We start from the raw sequence: 18,849 nt of genomic DNA on the forward strand, positions 1-18,849 counted from the left end.
TACAGCTGAATAGTATTCCACTGGATATACAGAAACACACTTTAAAAAAAAAATCCATTCATCCACTGATGGACATTTGGGCTGTTTCCACATTCTAGCTATTGTGAAGAGTGGTGATATGAGAATGCATGTCCATGTACATGATTGAATTTATGTTCTCAATTCTTTGGGGTCTATGTCTAAGGGGAGAATTGGCAGGTCATGTGGAAAATCTATGGTTAACATTTTGAGGAAATGCCAGACCAATTTTGAAAGCAGCTACACTACCTTATATTCTGACCAGGATTGTTTGAGGGTTACAATTTCTCCACATACTTGCCAACACCTGCTATACGTGTTTATTTTGGCCATCTTGGTAGATATAAGGTGGTACCTTTTTGTGTTTCTGATTTGTATTTATTTAATGTTTAATGATGTTGTGCATCTTTTCATGCGCTTACCCATTTATATATCTTAAGAGAAATGACTGTTCAAATTCTTCATCCACTTTTTAAAAAACTGGGTTATCATTTTATTGTTGCACAGCAAGAATTTTTTAAAAATATTTTCTGCATGTTAGTTTCTTATCAGACATATGATTTACAAATATTTATTCCCATCTTGTGGATTGTCTTTTCAGTTTGATGGTGTGTTCTGAAGCACACGTCTCTAATTTTGACAAAGTCCAACGTACCTATTTTTCTTGTGGTTCTATATGATTCTGATGTCACATCTAATAACCCACTGACAAATCGAACGTAATGAAGATTTATTCCCATGTTTTCTTCTGAGAGCGCTAGCTCTCACATTCATTTTGAGTTGATTTTTGTATATGGTGTGAGGAAGACATTGAACCTCATTATTTTGCATGTTGTCACAGCACCATTTGATGAAAAGATTATTCTGTTCTATCCTAAATGAATTGTCTTGGCACCTTTGTCAAAAACCAACTGAACAACAACAACAACAACAAAAACCAAAAAAAAAAACCCAACGGAACATTAAATTCGCTTTTGCTACATTTTGCACATGGATTCTGCACATGGATAGGGAGTAGGCAAAAATGATACATCTTGTTACTGACAAGATGAATAAGGAGGAGGTGTTCAGTGATTACTGGTTAAAGGAATGAAGGAGGTCTATCCCTTCCAATAAGGACTAACGGCATCATTACTGCTGCTGTGAAGCAGGAAGCATTTCCCTTCTAAACCACTCCCCACCCCCCTACAAATATACCAAAAAGCACAACTAATCCCCTTCCTGCCGCCTTTGCTTAGAAGCAGTTCTGCCTCCCTCTCTTCCCCATTGGTCACTCTCTCCCCCCCCCCCCCCACAACCATTTGGCCTTTCATTCAACCAGCGAGCATTAATGGAAAGCTAACCCTAAGACAGGCACCCAGGATACTAATGATAAAGACCAGTTCTCTACCAAACTGCCACGGTGCCTCCCTACAGCTCAAGTCTCTCCTTGTCTGTCTTTTTTCCAGTTCTTTGGTTTCATGTCCATGTGCACGTGCTTCCTTATGTCCACTCCATTAACACTGTTAGTCACAGAATCTCCCCTCCCAGATCTGGAACAGCCCATGATTCTGGCTGGGTGGCAAGGGACTGCTCACCCCTTGTCAAAGCCTCCAACAACCCCAGATACCTCAGGTTTCCAGAAAGGTGTCCTCTTGACACAGTTTCATGACTACCTAATAGAAAGCACCTTACACTAAACTGATCATAATCACATAAGTTATCAACGAAAGCCACTATTTTAAAGCTTCTTCTTTTCTTTAATTCTTTAATGACAACTTACACAGAAAGGATCCCACTTTCTCTCTTTTTCTACATCACTTTTTAGTTCTTATCCTATTTCCCTGCCTTCTATTTTGCTACCACATCCTACTTTCAGTGACACTTTAAGTACCAGATCAGGGATTTCTCAGGTTGGAAGACAGGAGTATGAATTCAATTTCTAGTGATGAAGTGATAACAGAAGATATGGTGACTTCAGATGTTTTATATTAAATGTTCACAAACAAATGGATCTATTTATGATATATACAACAAGTCAATTTCATGGACACCAAACAAGGTGAGTTGGCTTTGGAATTCTGTCACAGTGGCCCTTATAATACAGAGTAATGCAGATGAACAATAGCAAAAGAGATGATGACTTAAATCTCTACCACAATTTTCCATTTTAGAGTTTATTCTTCTGACGTCTTTCCTACCATTGTATATCTCCTCCAAACCAGCTGGAAGTCAAAGTCTCTTGCAGAAAATAAAATGACAGGTCAAGTTTCTTCATGGGTTACACTGCAGTATCAGGAGGAAAAGGTCTTACACCTGCCTACAAACGCACAAATGATATGTGGGAACAGGGGCAATGAGGATGTGAGTACGGCATCCTTTTTCCTGATAGCTTTGTAAAAATGACCTTTCTCCTTTAACTTTCACTGAAAACACTTCAAGAAGCAGGCGGGCTTCTCATTTCCCATTGAAAGCTGGGAGACGGCTCAGATGTTGCATTTCTAGCATACTGCCTTCATTTTGCTTTTCACTCATTACAGAAATACGCCATCCTACGTGTTTATTCATCAGTTTTCTGAAAGTACATTGGTCATCAGTTCTACAATCTTACCACAAAGACAAGGGTACCTGACAAAAAAGCCTATGACAGAGTCCAGCCTAGAGTGAGTGAAGATGAAGTCTCCACCAACTGGAAAACACACACACACACACACACACACACACACACACACACACACTTCTCTCTTTCACTCTCTCATGCGGTGAATCCTTGACTCTCCTCTTCCCCAGAACGCTCATCATCTCAATTTTCTGCTGCTTTTCAAATCATGTTTAATTAGAGGATTTCACATTCCCTTGTGATATGATATTCATGAGTAAAACTTGCAATTGGAGAGACTGTGAATTAGTCTATTAAGAGCCAGATTTGTGCTTTTAAACAATGATAGAGATTTATTATCTGCTCTCAATATTGTGGCTTGAGATGTGAGGGCTACCTTAACTAACTTTATATCTGAAGTAAAAGCTTTTAACTCCTTAGGTCCAGGGGATTTTTTTTTTCTCCCTTGCATTACAGAGTATCCTGTAAGAAATACAAGGTTCCCTCTCTGTAATGGCCCTCAGGGCATGGCCCAGTAAAGCAGTGCGTGGGGTGAGTGTGATATACAAATATCCTCACTTTCGTAGTTACGAATTCATGTTCACGTGTACTAGAAAAAAAATTTGACCAAGACATCAGATTCATGACTTCTCAGTGTTACATTTTACATGAAATCTATTTAAGTCACTCAATTTTAAGAAAAATATTAATAAGTAGTTAACAGGTACATGCAGATGTGGCAAAAATGGGACGTGGTGGGAGACTGATTCAAAGTCATTGCTGACCAGGCTTAAAAGATGGTATTTGTATGCAAGGGTATGGAAACACAACCTTCCTCTTCCACTGCTCTTCTTAGAGTAATGCTTCTCAAATTTTATTATGGATATAAATCACTGGGAGATCTTTTTAACATGCAGGTTCTACTTTAGTAGTAGCTCTGGGTCAGGGCGCAAGACTGTGCGCATCTGCAAAGCTCATGTGTGACGCCGATGGTGGTGGTCCAAGGACCACAACTTGAGTACTAAGTGCCTCGAGAGTTCCCTGTTCTGCATCTGACCTAAAAATGACTGTGCTTTATTAAAGGAACGCTCATGGGGTGTCCTACTCACTGTGGGTTGAATAACAAGGTAGGGATGGATAAATATGGAAAGGGGTGGCCCTGGGCAACCTCACCAAACAATAGTTGTAAACTCATTTAAAAGAAAAAAAAAAAAAGCTGTTGGATGGTTTTTTTTGGAGGGCCATTACAGAGAGGGAACCCTGTATTTCTTACAGGATACTCTGTAATGCAAGGGGAAAAAAAAGTTACATAAGAATGACTATGCAAGGCTTTTTAAGATTTAATGTAACAGAACAGGTACGACTGAAGGAAGTTAGCATGGGGAAGACTATTTCCTTGCTACTGCAGAACGAACACCAATTTCACGTGAGCACAAACATGGGGAGTGATTTCACCAGAGAATGATGCTTGCCAGGTATTACACCGATCAGGAATGCCCTGGCATACATGGGTGAATCGGTAAATGTGACAACTCAAAACCTCACTGTGCCCAAACTCAACATCTGCCTTAGGCGTCTTCTAAGTCTGGTTGGTACCCCATGAGCCTGGAAGTACAAGATGTATGTTTAAGTAGGATCTTGAATTAAGTTTTTAGGAAGGTAAGTGGTAGTTTTGGGCTTTTCCAGGAAACTAGGGTAAACAAACAATGGAAACAGGGTTTCAATCCACTTGGCATAGTACCATATTCAGTCAAGGTCCCTCTCTTCGGCGAAAAGAGGGAATCTGACCAAAATATCCCAATATAGGACATGCATGCACTTAACGGTGGCCCATACAATGTCTGAGCAAGAATGCAGAGTTTTTTTCTGTACTCTGCATAAAACTGGCAGATTTATTTTAATTTCTATTAGATAAAAATATATGTAGTATCTCCAACCTGTAGTATCATTTCTTAGGATGAGGCCTATTTGACTTTATTTAAAAATGACTTGATTTAAAGAGAATATAAATCATAATATAAGTAGATATGACAAAGCTCACAATCATGGGACACAAACTCAGATGACTGAGGTTGGGGAAACCAAAAGTGCGTGATGTATTCTACAAGGAGATTCAGTCCCTACCTGGATTAACCTCCTGAGTTAACAATGAACCAGCGGAAAGTCACTGAAGACACACTTTTAATTTGAATTTCCAGTGGGGAAGGAAGAGCCTCGGGGTCTTCCTGGACTTATGAGACAAAACCCACAGAGTGCATTACATCCAATGCTTCTGGGACTTAAATATATCACATGGGATCTAGGAGCATCTCATCTGCAAGCTGCTTTACCTATGGTAAGAACCTGGGGTTGGGGGGCATGAGATCAGCAGTTCCTTTCTTCACCATCCACATCACCTATCTGCCCCATCTCCTTTTTCAGCTCTACTGGGCAAAACGTGCCATCTTGGTTCCCAGACGCCAGGAGTATGTGCCCCAGCAGGACAACGGAGCAGAGAATGAGAGCTTGAGAATCTGAGAGCAACTGATCACAAACAGCGAGCAGGTGATGACAAAAGCAAAATGCCTATGTGTGCATGGTGATGAGTGAAGTAATAAATAAAAGGAAAAAAAAAAAAACCAGGAAAAGGCAGAAGTCCAGCTTTTGTTTCTTATGCCACTAAGGGCTATCCTGAGTTTACGAGAGTCTACCACTGGCAGCATTAACACTGGGATCTCGTTAAGAAAACAGAATGCTTTCCAAAGAGTGGCTGTGAGCAACTGTGTCAATACAGACATAGGGACCACTAATCCAAAAATTATTAACACCATTAGGCAGGCATTCTTATTATGTCAATGCAAGCGTGTTTGCACTGGTGACTCACGAGGTCTATGTGGAATGTGTCCATATGTTAGAGGCACCAACGGTACCCAAGAAAACGAAAGAACATAAAAGTTCAATACTAATTCTTCTTAGTCCTTCCTCTAGAATACTCTATGGAAGCCAGCACAATTATACTCCAGAACCTGAAGAATCACGTAAGTGAAGTGTGAGGCCCAGACACACAAGCAGGAGATGGGGGGACGAGTGACTAAGGATACAAATCGGCTGAGAACCCATCAGGCTCTTGCATTTATGTTTCCTCGGAATGATCCCGTACGTTACGGAATTATTGTTACTTCTCTATAGGACAAGATGCTTCATTAATGTTCACCGGATTAAACTCTTCCTCTACCTTCAGTTGTGCAGGTTTTAAGTAAACACTGAACTTGTGATAAGCATTGTGCTAGGTTCCTAGATCAGAGTCTCTAAGTTGGGATTCATAAGAAGACCCATGGGTGAGTGGTAAGATAATATTATAGTCTCTGTATGCACGTGTTAAGATAACAGGACTTCTGTAAGAACATACACATGTGTATGTATATATCTTTCTCACCCTTAGCCTCTAATTTTTATAATATAGGTAATATATTAGACACGTATATACTTGGTTAAAATCACACTTAGTAAGGATATATATTCAAAATCTATAATAATGATAGAGTGAATAACCAAATACAATCAGAAGTCGTTGGCTGTTCTCTTCCTCACTTAAAGAGTTGTACCCAATTCTCCACTGGGAGAGAAAGAGAATTGAACAGATGGCTGGGACATAAAATGCTGTAATATCTGATGTGGGCCTTACAGTATCAGTAGGAGCTCAACGGCTACAAGAGAATGAGAGCAAGCAGACAGCTGAAGCATCTTCAGGCATAAATAAAATAAAATAAAATAAAATAAATTAGAAAAACAAACAAGAGTGCTTACAAATAATCTAAAGGCTGATATTAAGAAATTAAAAAAAAAAATTCTGTTCCATAACATAGTTTATACTGGGTCATAGTCTTAAGAATTTTTCTCTTTCTCCACATCACTTCTCTGTCACTTTGAGTGGTAGCAGGGGAAGAAGGCCACAGCATAAGGATGGTAGGGAAACAGTGCTTCTCAGAGCATGGCCCCTGGGAACTTAGCGGAGATGCAATTGCTTCGGCCCTACCCCACGTTACTGAATCAGAAGTACTAGGACTGGGGTCTGGCAGTTCGCAGGTTAGCCAGTCCTCCAAATGATTCTGATGCGAGCTCACGGTTGAGTACTCTTATGCGAAACCCAGCTCTTCTCCCGTGTTTGGAGCATCTGTAAGCATCAACAAGACTAACCAGGTGCTCCTACAGCATCTGTGGCCAAGGGGTAGCAAATTTAGAACTACTGCAATGGGTTCTTAATCTTTACTATTCCCTTAGTTCTCCTTCTTCTGCACATGTCAGCTAGTCTCTGCAATGAAATTTTGCACCTATCATACCAGGCTGGTTATGCTGGCTGATCGGGAGGCAGCAATCAACAAGACACAGGGAGCAATCAACAAGAGACAGGGACCCTTCCTTCATGGAGCTCACTGTATTCAAAAATTTCACCTGCTGCACTTTGGGGGGTGGAAATACTCCACTAGTGCTCATTTTAAACAAATCAGACACTGTGTCACATTTTGTATATATTCATGTCACTGCATTTATTACACTGTGTTGCAAGCGTCTCCTTCCCTGTATGTCTCTCTGATTAGACTGTGAGCTCCTTAAGGGGCAGAACTAGGTTGTAGTCCTCTATTAAGCCCCTGAACCTATATAGTTAGTATATAATAAATACCCGACAAATGCTGTTTGAATGAATAAATGACTTTAACAATAATTAACTGTGCTTGTTAATATTTACTGAGCACCTATGTGCCAGAGCCTGGTGTCATGCCCATTTCACAGATGGACAAGTGAGCACACCACACCAACATTAAGTCACTTCAGTGGGCAGCCTGTTATTGGAATGCAGGCAGTCCGGCTTCAGAGTCCACACCTATCACCACTAAACACAGCCGCCCCCACACTAAATGAGGTACAGGCCATGGTCCAGCAAAACATGTTCTTTCTGCCCCTGACTCAAGGCCTCTGCTTCTGCTGTATCCTAAGCCTAGAGGGCTGTTCTGTCACTTCTTTCCATCTGTTCAAAGGTCACTTCCTCACAGAGGCTTTGCCAGACTCACTCTTCTCCCTTCCCTGCTTTATTGTTTTGTTCAGAACTTCTTTCTTTTTATTATGTAATTATTTGTTTGTTCTACTTCTACTGTAATGTCAGCTCCATGAGGACAGACTTTGTCAAGCTCACAGCTGCATGCCCCGGAGCCTAGGACACTTGGCACCAGGCTTGGGGTTTGGTAAGTTCTGCTGAACGAATGCATGCACGTTAGTACCATCCACCGCTCATGAACACATTTTTGTTGAATCCTGGACAACTTCCCATTTATCCTTGTCAAGTTTCTTTTTATTTTTGCCTGTACAATCTTCTAATTTATTCAAACACCACTGGATTATCCCAGCTCTTGGTGTCATTTTTTTTCTAATTAAAGTAAACTGCCATTTATTGCTTACACTGATCTTTAACAAAACGAGACTTCTTGTTCTTGTCGTAAATATGACTCATACGGAAAAATGGAAGTTGAATACTGGGGCTCATATGTACAAGAATGTTCCCATCAATAGTTCACGTATAAGAAGTAGAGACATAGCTGCAGATGTCTGTCCAATTCTAAGGTCCATAGTAATACTTTCAGTGGAGTTTTAGCCTTTCGGATGTATAACCTAAAATTCCACTAGATGACTCAAAGGCCGCTCTTGAAAGCAAACACCACATCATTTACACAAACACTTTAGGTTTTTCTTTCCTTCTGTCATAATATACCTTCAAACTCAACATTCACAGCCAAGATGTAAAATATACACAAAGAAGAGATCCTTCAAAGATAGATTTCAAAGTATTAAAAAAAGGGAGGGAAGAAGGGAAGGAAGGAAAGAAGAAGTCAACCTGCCATTAGTCTGACTTCCTTGAAGACTATAAAAGGAATGAAATTTGAAGGTCATAAAAGTACGTCTGTCTGTTTAGGGAAGTCTTACAGGTAGTATAAATACCAACAGCTACAGTTGCTATGGGGGTCTGTTTGTTTACCAAACAAGAATACAAATAGTTATACAAAAGTGGAACAACATTTAGGTATATAAATGGAGAATGCTTTGCCTTCTGGTAAATTTCCCAAAGTGCCTTTTAAAGCATTCCTATTTTCACCTTACTCGCTGGGAAATCTCTGTTTCCTTGGTTCTCCCTTTTCAGTTCTAACGCCTCCAGGGAATGTTTTACTCTCAGATTTCTGAGTCTGATAATCATTTTTCTTTTCCTTTTCCCCTTTTTCATTTTAAGACGTAAAAACCAAAACCACTAGCCCGACCATCCAAACTGTACAATGAAAACCGTCTTCACAACGTAAAATGCATTAAAAAAAAAAAAAGACAACAAAAGCCAGAGTTTATAGAAGCATTCTAGTACAGGCATGCATTCTTGAAGTTGAGTTAATCCATGAACAACCACCCAGAAAAGTGTGTGTGTGTGTGTGTGTGTGTGTGTGTGTGTGTCTTTTAACTGACTTTCTATAAACCAGGTATGTTTCACGCACCTGAATTAGACCTGCGGAGTTAACCATCCGTTTTGGAAAATGAAGGGGGTGGGGGTTGGGGAGAGGAGAGTAGAGGGAAGGAAACTGGCAAATATATATATTCTTCTGGAATATCTTAGTTGAGGGTGTGTGTGGTGAGTAGGCACGTTGTCACTCAGCTCTACCATAAGACAAACAGTACCACAGAGGCCGCTGGGAGCGGGAGCCTTCCCTTCACACTACATTGACCACAGTACCCACCAGGCACAGCCCTGACGCCTTTCTGTGAATGGTGCGGATTGCCATATGGACGGAGATACTGAACAAGCTGTACAACACTGGGCGACACGTGCCCAGGGGACTGTCCCATATTACCACCACCTGGGCTGTGGTAATTGTGCTCTGTCTGTGCAGAGGCACCGAAGAGCCCATCAGGATGTGATTTTTGAGTACAAACAAAAAGGAAAATTACAGTTAAGAGAATTCTCTGGCTAGCCTATCTGTTGCTCAATTCCCGAAATAGTTTCCCAAAGGAACGGTTATCTTCTTTATTCACACAGGCAGAAATGACAAGCTGGAACACATATTAACAATTTCCCTTTGTGAGCCTCCGCTATTGTTTTAATGAGGAGAATATACTTTATAATATACTTAGGCCCTGGCTGATTACAAAGGGGGGAGCACACAGCCGCTCAGGACGGCACTACATGTGTAACGCGCTCATTTGCATTACCCAGGCGAGCCAGGCGCCGGGGCGCCACCAGCTCAACAAATCTTGAAAAAGAACGTGCCTTTCCTTTAAGCCTCCTGCATAGGTTCCCCATTCCTGTGGCCCCCGTCACTGGCTGAAAACCGTGAGATTCCTACTTGTCATTGAGAGGAGAGGAGAACAGAAGAACCCTAGGACTTTTCCAAGCCACGAGGCCTTCTGTAGGTCCCTGGCTTCCCTTTCCACTTTTGGATGGATCCAGTGCCCACCCAAGGAAGTCCTTCTGTTCACAAATCCAAGTTGTAGAGTGTGCGTTTCAGCAAGACACTTTTACAGGGTGAGGGGTGAAACCCAGTACAAGGGACGATGCTGTCAGAGCTCCCCCCGGATTGGTCCTCATGGTTCTGCTGCCGTACATCTTCCTTCACACCCTTGGCGTAAGATCAATGTTAAGAAAGCTAATATGTATTTGGGAGGAAGGGTCACAGGCCCTACCACACAAGGGTAAACACCTGTAAAATGGTTGGGTGCCAACAAAGGGATCTGGTGAAAAAAAAAAAAAAAAAAAAACAAACCCTATTAGCAGGAGCCACTCCTCAGAAAAGAATGTCTATCCTACATGATGAGAGAAGGTGCGGGCTCAGATATTATTTTGCGGCGGAAACCGGGCACATTAGACATGAAATAGCCCATGATCAAGATTCACATTGTATGACATCCCAAGAAAAAAAAATTAAAACCAACCCAATTTAGGATAAACTTCTAAAAGGAATGTATCTCCCTAGACCAGTGATACCATTTTATTGGAGAGCACGTGTCATTTAAAAACAATAAACAGAAAAAGATTTATAGAGTCTAATGATGGTGTGTTATGGTAAAAGGCACTTTATTGAGATAAGATACAACAGCTGTTAGAGAATAATGGCTGAGTTTTTTTTCTTTTAATCACCATACAGAGTGAACAGTCAAGAAAATCCATAAACCTATCCCTCACGGCATGCCAATATTTTAAAGATTTTTCTCCCTCCCCCTACCCTGCGTATGAATGACAGGACATGATCACCGTGCCACGCCTCCCTGAGAGAACCTTTCTTCCCCACTTCCAAGACCCAGAAGCAACTGGTTTTAAGCCATGGACTGCGGCTCTTCCAGGCATGATGGTCACAAAATACCCAGCAGCATGTCTGTGCTACAAAATATCGACTAGACCCTGGTGTTTCTTTCTGATCGAGGCAGAAATGTTCCTGCCCTACACAGTCCATACTTACAGACAAGGGACAGCTGTCGCTGCCAAGAGTCTACTTTGGGGCTCAGAAGCACCTGTATTTCAGGCCTCGGCAACTGGCTACATCTAAGTCCCTTTCAGGTTGCTTATAATACCTGACTGGCCATGCCCAGACTGTTCTTTACATTCTCCACTGCTAGGCACCTGATGTGCCTCCCTGCAAAAAGATGAGGCAAGGTAGGAGAACAGCCAGCTATGAACCTCTGAAGCCTCTCTCCAATTATGGCTCAACAGACATGTCTGGCCCCAGGCTCCCACCCTTGAAGGTGATGGCCTCCTCCTGATCTCTAAGCTTTACCCCCTGGAGACTATCATCCAGGAGTCTGGGGTAAAGCCAAGGTGGTTCTGATGAAGAGCACACTTGGGAACCACCAGACTCGGAACAGTCATTACAAGGACTTGAGGGTCAGAGAGACTCTGGTTCCAGTCCCTGCCTGGTCCCTAACTAGCTATGTGGCTTGTGCAAATTATAAAATTGTTCTGGGCCCTCAAACACCACCTGTACAAAGAAGACATTGTACCCTACAGGGCTACAGTTAGGATTAAGTGGGAAAATCAGTATCAAGGCTTATATCGAATCCTTCACGTCATGTGTTCTGCACAAAGTAATAGTTCAATAAATATTAGCTGCATTACCGTCACCATCCTATGTCAGGTACTGATCCCTTCCAGCCTACCTCTACTCTGTAGGCTCACACAAGAGTGGTAAGCCATGAGCTTTGTGGACTGAATAATGTCTGGGATGACAATCAAATTTTAGGGGAAAACTCTGCCCTTTCCAAGAAAACCCAGGTGAACTGAACAGGCCACCAGCATTGCTCCTCAAACCTGAGAGAGCCCTGGGGGGGATCTGGTTAAAAGGAAGACCCTGATTCAGCAGGTCTGGGGAAGGACCAAAGACCCTGAATTTCTAACAAGCTCCTCCCAGGTAATGCCAAAGTCGCTGTCCTGCAGCTGTTGAGTATCAAGAATATAGGGCATATGTGACAAATACAAATTCCTGCACCCCATCTTAGGCCAGTATAATCCAATTCTTCATGACAGAGGGCTAGGAAGCTGCATATTCTAACAAATACCTGTGAGAATATCATTAGGAAATCTGAGAAACACTGCTCTTATAGCTAAGATCAGGAGTTGGCAAATTATTTTCTGTAAATGGCCAGACAGTAAATATTTTAGTCATTGTGGGCCATATGGTTTCTGGTGCAAGTGCTTAAGCCAGCCATTGTAGCATGAAAGCAGCTATTCAACAGACAATGCATAAATGAATGATCATTGCTGTGTTCCAAAAAACTTTATTTACAAAATGAGCAGTGGGCCAGATCTAGCTAGTAGGCTGTAATTTACTGACTTATGTTACAGATCAATTGCCTTAGCACATACTAGCAGAAGTAGCAGTAACAATTCTGAAGACAATTTGGGACAATTTGGCTGCAGGTTCTCCAGAACACTCTAACGGGACATCAAGATCGGGGGTGGCTCGTTTGTTCAAGCGCTTCAAATAAAGAGAGATACAGAAGAAAGCATCTGAGTTTCAAAAACAAAACAAAAACAGCTGAAATGAGGAAGAGCTGTTCAGAGTAATGTGACCTAGAGCTTACTGCGTACATTTCTGGCTCAACAGGCCTGAAATATGAATATGAAAACACGCAACAGTTAAAGGCACGTACCACTAGAATGGTTCTGAAAACAAACTTCTAGAATTTTAGCAAGTCAACCAAGAACACCAATATTTACTCATCAACACAGAATTTAGTACAAGAAAGGAAAAAAGAAAGAAAGGAAAGAAAGGAAAGAAAGGAAGGAAAGGAAGGAAAGAAAGGAAAGAAAGGAAAGAAAGGAAAGAAAGGAAAGAAAGGAAAGAAAGGAAAGAAAGGAAAGGAAGGAAAGGAAGGAAAGGAAGGAAAGGAAGGAAAGGAAGGAAAGGAAGGAAAGGAAGAAAGGAAGAAAGGAAGAAAGGAAGAAAGGAAGAAAGGAAGAAAGGAAGAAAGGAAGAAAGAAAGAAAGGGAGAGAAAGAAAAAAAAGAAAGAAAGAAAGAAAAAGAAAATGAAACGCCAGGCGCGTCCACGTTTCAGAGTTCCTTGCCTTTGGAAAGTAGTGGGGCGGGAAACACAAATGTTATTGTTATGTAGTCAAATACATGGCAATATGTCAAGAGGCCACAAATCAAAAACAGAGACTGTGAATCAAGTGAAAATGTCTGAAAGTGCACTAGCCAAGCAAAAACCTTCAGGAGTCATTCGCAGGCAGCTGCTCACTGTGGGGGGGCATGACACGGGACACGACGATGCAGGCCATCGGAATACCCGGAGCTGTGTCAGCAAAGGCGCAGAAGGCAGGAAGAAACACTGGGAGTGGACAGAGCACAGGTTAGACCTCGCAGGGTGGGGGCCTGATGTGGGCCACCCTGATTCTCAGAACAGGAGGGCAGCCTCTAGGGGAGAGGAGGCTGAGCAACTGACACTGACCAATGGACCCTGACCAACGGACTGCCATGATCCTTCCAGAGTTCAAAGAAACCTCTTCCACCAGATGCTTAAGGAAGTCTTGAAACACGCCTTTAGGAGAGCTTTGAAACTGAGACATGCTCAAGTTAGCAAACATTTACTCGTGGTGGCTGAACTGAAAGCAAAAAGCTGGGCAGGGTCAGAGAAGAGGAGTGTCTCTCATACGGACTACGGAGGGCAGGAAAAATAGGATAAAGACGAGAGGTGGTGTTCCATGTGGAAGCGCGAGATCTACGAGGGCTAGAAGGGACGGAGGGAGGCTTATCTGACATTTGCCTGTGTGTAAAGCTGGCTTGGGGTTCATTTTTGTTCTTTATGTGCTGTTTCAGACAGTAAGTGATGTACATTCTGCAAATCCCATCTGCCCCCCTTTCCTTCTTGGAAGGCCCAATACCAGTATCCACCTTAAAAGAAGGAAGTCTGCTATTTTCCTTTAAAATGTGCTAATGTGGGCGCCTGGGTGGCTCAGTCGTTAAGCATCTGCCTAGGGTCCTGGGATCGAGTCCCACATCGGGCTCCCTGCTCAGCGGGAAGCCTGCTTCTCCCTCTCCCACTCCTCCTGCTGGTGTTCCCTCTCCCGCTGTGTCTCTCTCTGTCAAATAAATAAATGAAATCTTAAAAAAAAATAAATAAAAATAAAATGTGCTGATGTGCACACAGTAGGTGAAGTAAATGCATGTTTTGTTGGATTTAAATTAAGCTTTATTTTAGGAACACTGCTTTCAATTTATCTTAATTAGTCACTTCTAGGCCAAATGAAAACTCTAAACGCTGTATTACAAAGTTAAGAGACAGGCTTGCATTTGATTCTTGGACACGCCACTAACCAGTTCTGTGACCACAGGTCAGTTCTTTAGTCTCTATGACTCAATTTCCTTGTCTGTAAAATGGGTATAATAACCCCTACTGCTTCCCAGCAGTCACGAGGATAAAATGAGACATCACTCCAAAAACAAGAGTGTAGCCAGTGCTTGGCACAGAGAAAGAACTGAGAATGCGTGAGCTCCCTTCCCTTTCCCTAGTGCACCATAATATAATCGGATATTTAGAATTTTAATTCAGGCAATTACTTAAGTAGTAATTGCTATTTGTATTTACATAGCTGCTTTGATCCAAGAAGCTCAAAGGGCTTTACTAAATTTAGCATTTTAATAAATGTTTCATTTGCATTCCGTTGATTTTGTTTACCCACACCAAAACTTGAAATTTCCTAAAGCAAGAGAGTCAGACAAGGGAAAGGGAACAAGATGATAGCTTCGTGTTCACAGGTAACCCAGGTCTGAGTTTTATCTTATCTATTTGTCTACGATGTTACGGCTCCCTGGGTCCTGGGGAATAAACTGGCAGTGGGAGACGAGAACACTCCTGCTACCCCTTCAGCTTCTGCCCACTGAACTTCACCTTCACCATGCTTCTCTCAGGCACTGGCAACCGAGGTATGTTTACTGCACCAATGAACTTAAATATAATCAGCACAATAAACATTATTAAATTGCCGGAAGAAAATCAAAGCACGAAGCACGGCGCCAGTACTGAATTCTAATGATGCTGAATGGCCGTGACTGCACAGGGACAGGATCTTAACAAGCCTTGATTTGAGCATTGGCATCCGCCTCACAAATCACATGGGCCGTTCCTCTCGTAATAGTGCTGAATACTGATAAATGTCTCTACCCTGCGCAACAGGGAAGTGGGTTTCTATTGGCAATCTTTACCGAAGTGTGTTCTTTCCCTTCTCTACACTCAAGGGTTTACCCTGAATGATTTAATTATAATTTTCCTTGTGTAAGACAAATTAAAGAGGAGAGTAGGAGTGTCGTGCCAAGCACATTATTTATCTCCTTAACAGATTGCAGCTCACCAAACCCCAGAGCTGCTGCTACAGCGCTGCTCACAGGAGCCCGCAAAATGCATGGGGGCAAGAGTGGGGGAGAGGGGGGTTTCCAAACGCACAGAAACACGCAGCCTAGGTGAGACTGGGAGACCTCTCACTACTTTAAAAACACAAAAACTCTTAGGATACTGCCTTTTGCCAACACAGCTTCACATGGAGCATTCCTGAATCCTTTGAGGAAGAATTCGTAAGCTGTTCACCTAAGATTGAGTTTGAAGGGCTAGATTATTATTCAGTGTGGCAGAGGCTCTGGCTTGTTCAGATACTGCTCTGGAAGAACGGGGCGAGGGAAGGAACGGGACACTGAAATCGACGGAGAGTCTGCAAAGTTACGTATTTCACAAATGCACTGGTAAGGGACGAAACTTCTGCAAGGGACCCCTGTGACAAACGTCAAGTCAGTGAGAACATTTTTATAGTGATCTCTTTTTTACCATTTTTCCACTACTTAAACAGGCTATCACATTGATGATTTCAAAATAAATCCTCAGGTAGGGCGCCTGGGTGGCTCAGTTGGTTAAACGACTGCCTTCGGCTCAGGTCATGATCCTGGAGTCCCGGGATCGAGTCCCACATTGGGCTCCCTGCTCAGCGGGGAGTCTGCTTCTCCCTCTGACCGTCTTCCCTCTCGTGCTCTCTATCTCTCATTCTCTCTCTCTAATAAATAAATAAAATCTTTAAAAAAAAATAAAAAATAAATAAATCCTCAGGTAAAACCAGGTAAAACCTCATTATAAGTATATGTACACAAAGCTGGCTAACCAGTAAGTGAATTTTTAATGATCAATTCTCTAAGTTTCTAACTTTTGAATTATCTTTAACCTAAGGTGCTCAATTGTCTTGTTCACTACATTCAGCTAAAACAGGCTAACCAGAATTTTAATTCAGCCACAACTAGGAACCTACCCGGTAATATAAACTGAGAGATCCAAGATACTAAGGAGTGGCATATAATTTCATAGCTGCTTCTTCTTTGCATATGTAACTGGAAAATTCAGCCTGTTTTTACAGCCAGATTACAGCTCAGTAGAACCCAAATTCTTCTCTGATCCATATTCTAATTTCGGCACGTAGTATAATGAAGATTAAGCCTCACTGGTGTGCAGATCATAAAAACAATTCAAACAAACTTATTCTCCTGGAATGAGACTGTCGGTTAGATCCCTTTACTTTCAAATACACCTTAAGACATGAAAAGGGCTCTTCTTCTTCCACCTGCCTCATTGCTAATCTGTCACCTGACTGCAGATATAGACCCTTTTAGGATAAAACCGAGCACAGCGCATCTAAACAAGAAGAGTTTTTTGTGTCACAGGAAATCTGTGCAGGCTCCACAATGGCCGGCAAGATGGCAACAAATACCTGAAGTGCATCGGTCGGCATTTTTCAGTGGATGGCCTGTTCTGCCTATGGGTCAAGAGGTAATTCAATCACTCCACGGTAAATGGATGGCATCAACCTCAGACACCAAAAGCAAGTAGAGCAAAGGACAACAACCTAGAACCTTTTCTTTAAAGCTCTCTAAGGTTCAGTATTATTTTTTAATTACAGAGACACTGTCAGAGGTGATAAAGCAAAGACTGGCTTCCAGAAGTACAAAGCTATCCTCACTGGAAACAACAGAAGCTACATTTGGCCCAATGGCTCCACACAGATTCTTACTGTCTACCATTCTATCCTTTGAATTCTTCTGAATAGGAAATTTAGAACATCTTTTAATTCGCCTATGTCTGCCACAGAAGTTCCAAAATCATCTTAAAAGGATAGCTGCAAGTTTTGGTTAAAACATCTATTATCCTCACCTCTCAGAACCTCTCACGTTCTTACGCTTGCCCGGGACACACGCCCACACAGGCACAGATATTCAGAGAGCATTTTCTGTGGTTACGGATCTTGAAACGGATAAAATGTTGCTGGTAGAAAGATATACATCTAATTAAACCCGTGGGCTTCTTAATGCTCAATAGTTCAAGAAAGGTATGAAATTATACTTGTAATTGCTCAAGTGAAAAATATCATTAAAAAAACTTTCACTGAGTCATTTTATTAAAAAACAAAATATAGAATTTGTTTTTCCTGCTGGAAGTGACATTTACTATCACACATTACTTTGAAAGTTTCTTTTCTTCTGTGTGGGGAAGCTGTGCATATGAAATAGATGGGAAACCGTTTAAAAATAGTACATTGAAAATAAAAGTTTTTAATTTTAGGAGCATTATATATATATACACTCCACTTCTGAAAAGCATTCAACAGTAGTATTAATGCTTCTGGGGTGTGAGGATCCAATAATATGAATTAACAGCTTCATTTTCTTAGAACTGTCTGCTAACATGATGTATTCTGGATATCTCAAACAGACTCGGCTTCGGCTAACATTCAAGCAAAGCTGAGGGCAATTACAGTATATAAAGTCTTAACTTCCAAAGAGGAATACGGCAACCGAGACAGCACTGCATTCCTCCTCGGGAGTTAAGACTTTATTTTTTAGATCTGTGCGTACAGACGTGGATCGTGTACGCACAAAGACCCCTTCCACCTCCCCATCCTTCCAACCTTCACTGAGCACTGACCAGGGAAAAGGCCATGTTCTTTGGAGGCACAACAATGCAAAAGACAGTCTCCCTGCCTTCAAGGAGGGCGGTACGCAGTGGCTAAGCTCTCTACCTTTTCTTGAAGTGTGATTCAAAATCGCCAATACCAGACTTTACTACTCCCTCAGAAGGTGTTTAGAGCCCAGGCGTTCAGCTTGCATGGAGTGAGCACTGGGCACGAAGAGTAAGCCTGGAACCCTTGAAATCCAACCCATCCAGTGAGAAACTAACTCTGCCTGGGTTCTTAAGCTTAGGTTAGATCTGCATAAGTGCTAATTCCATGTTGAAAAGGTGAAAATAATTAGATGCTTCACACCCAAATCATATTGAACACATTCTTAAGTAATTACATGCACATTCAAGTCACATGGATCCAATTAGGGATCGCTGAGATATGGCGGAGCAAGGCCACCCACCCCTTCCACATTCAAGACCATTCCAGACACATCTCAGTGTCTCATTCCTACCTTTCCCTTTTGGGAGCGTGGACTGAGAGCTGTCCATTGGTAGAGGCATGTGGGTTCATTATTAAGGAGGTCTTGGAAGGTGCAGAGGAGGAGACACATGTCGTGGTCAGATCCAAACTGCTGTGATTGCTGCCTGTGGTTTCTTCTGCAGAATGAGCACTTGTCACTTCTTTCCAGAGCTGCTGCAGTTCTGTTGGAATCATGCCTGAAACAAACAAATTGGATAATTAAATCAATTAACAGCTAATTCCGTCCTCTTCAAACAGTAATTAAATCAAAGAGTCAGTAAACAAAGCCTAGTGTTAGGG

General features: G+C 41.9%; 1 protein-coding gene across 9 annotated transcripts in view; it reads right to left on the reverse strand.

Moving 5' to 3' along the window:
- The window catches only part of FOXP1 (forkhead box P1), a 574,460-nt gene that overhangs the window by 62,855 nt on the left and 492,756 nt on the right, over positions 1-18,849 (reverse strand). For all 9 annotated transcript variants that reach the window (XM_027584342.2, XM_027584345.2, XM_035728162.1 and 6 more), the window contains one exon: positions 18,542-18,746. In XM_027584342.2, the coding sequence (XP_027440143.1) occupies positions 18,542-18,746 (205 nt within the window). The remainder of the gene's footprint in view (positions 1-18,541; positions 18,747-18,849) is intronic.

The sequence above is a fragment of the Zalophus californianus genome, chromosome 1, assembly GCF_009762305.2.
Source record: "Zalophus californianus isolate mZalCal1 chromosome 1, mZalCal1.pri.v2, whole genome shotgun sequence".
NCBI lineage: Eukaryota > Metazoa > Chordata > Mammalia > Carnivora > Otariidae > Zalophus > Zalophus californianus.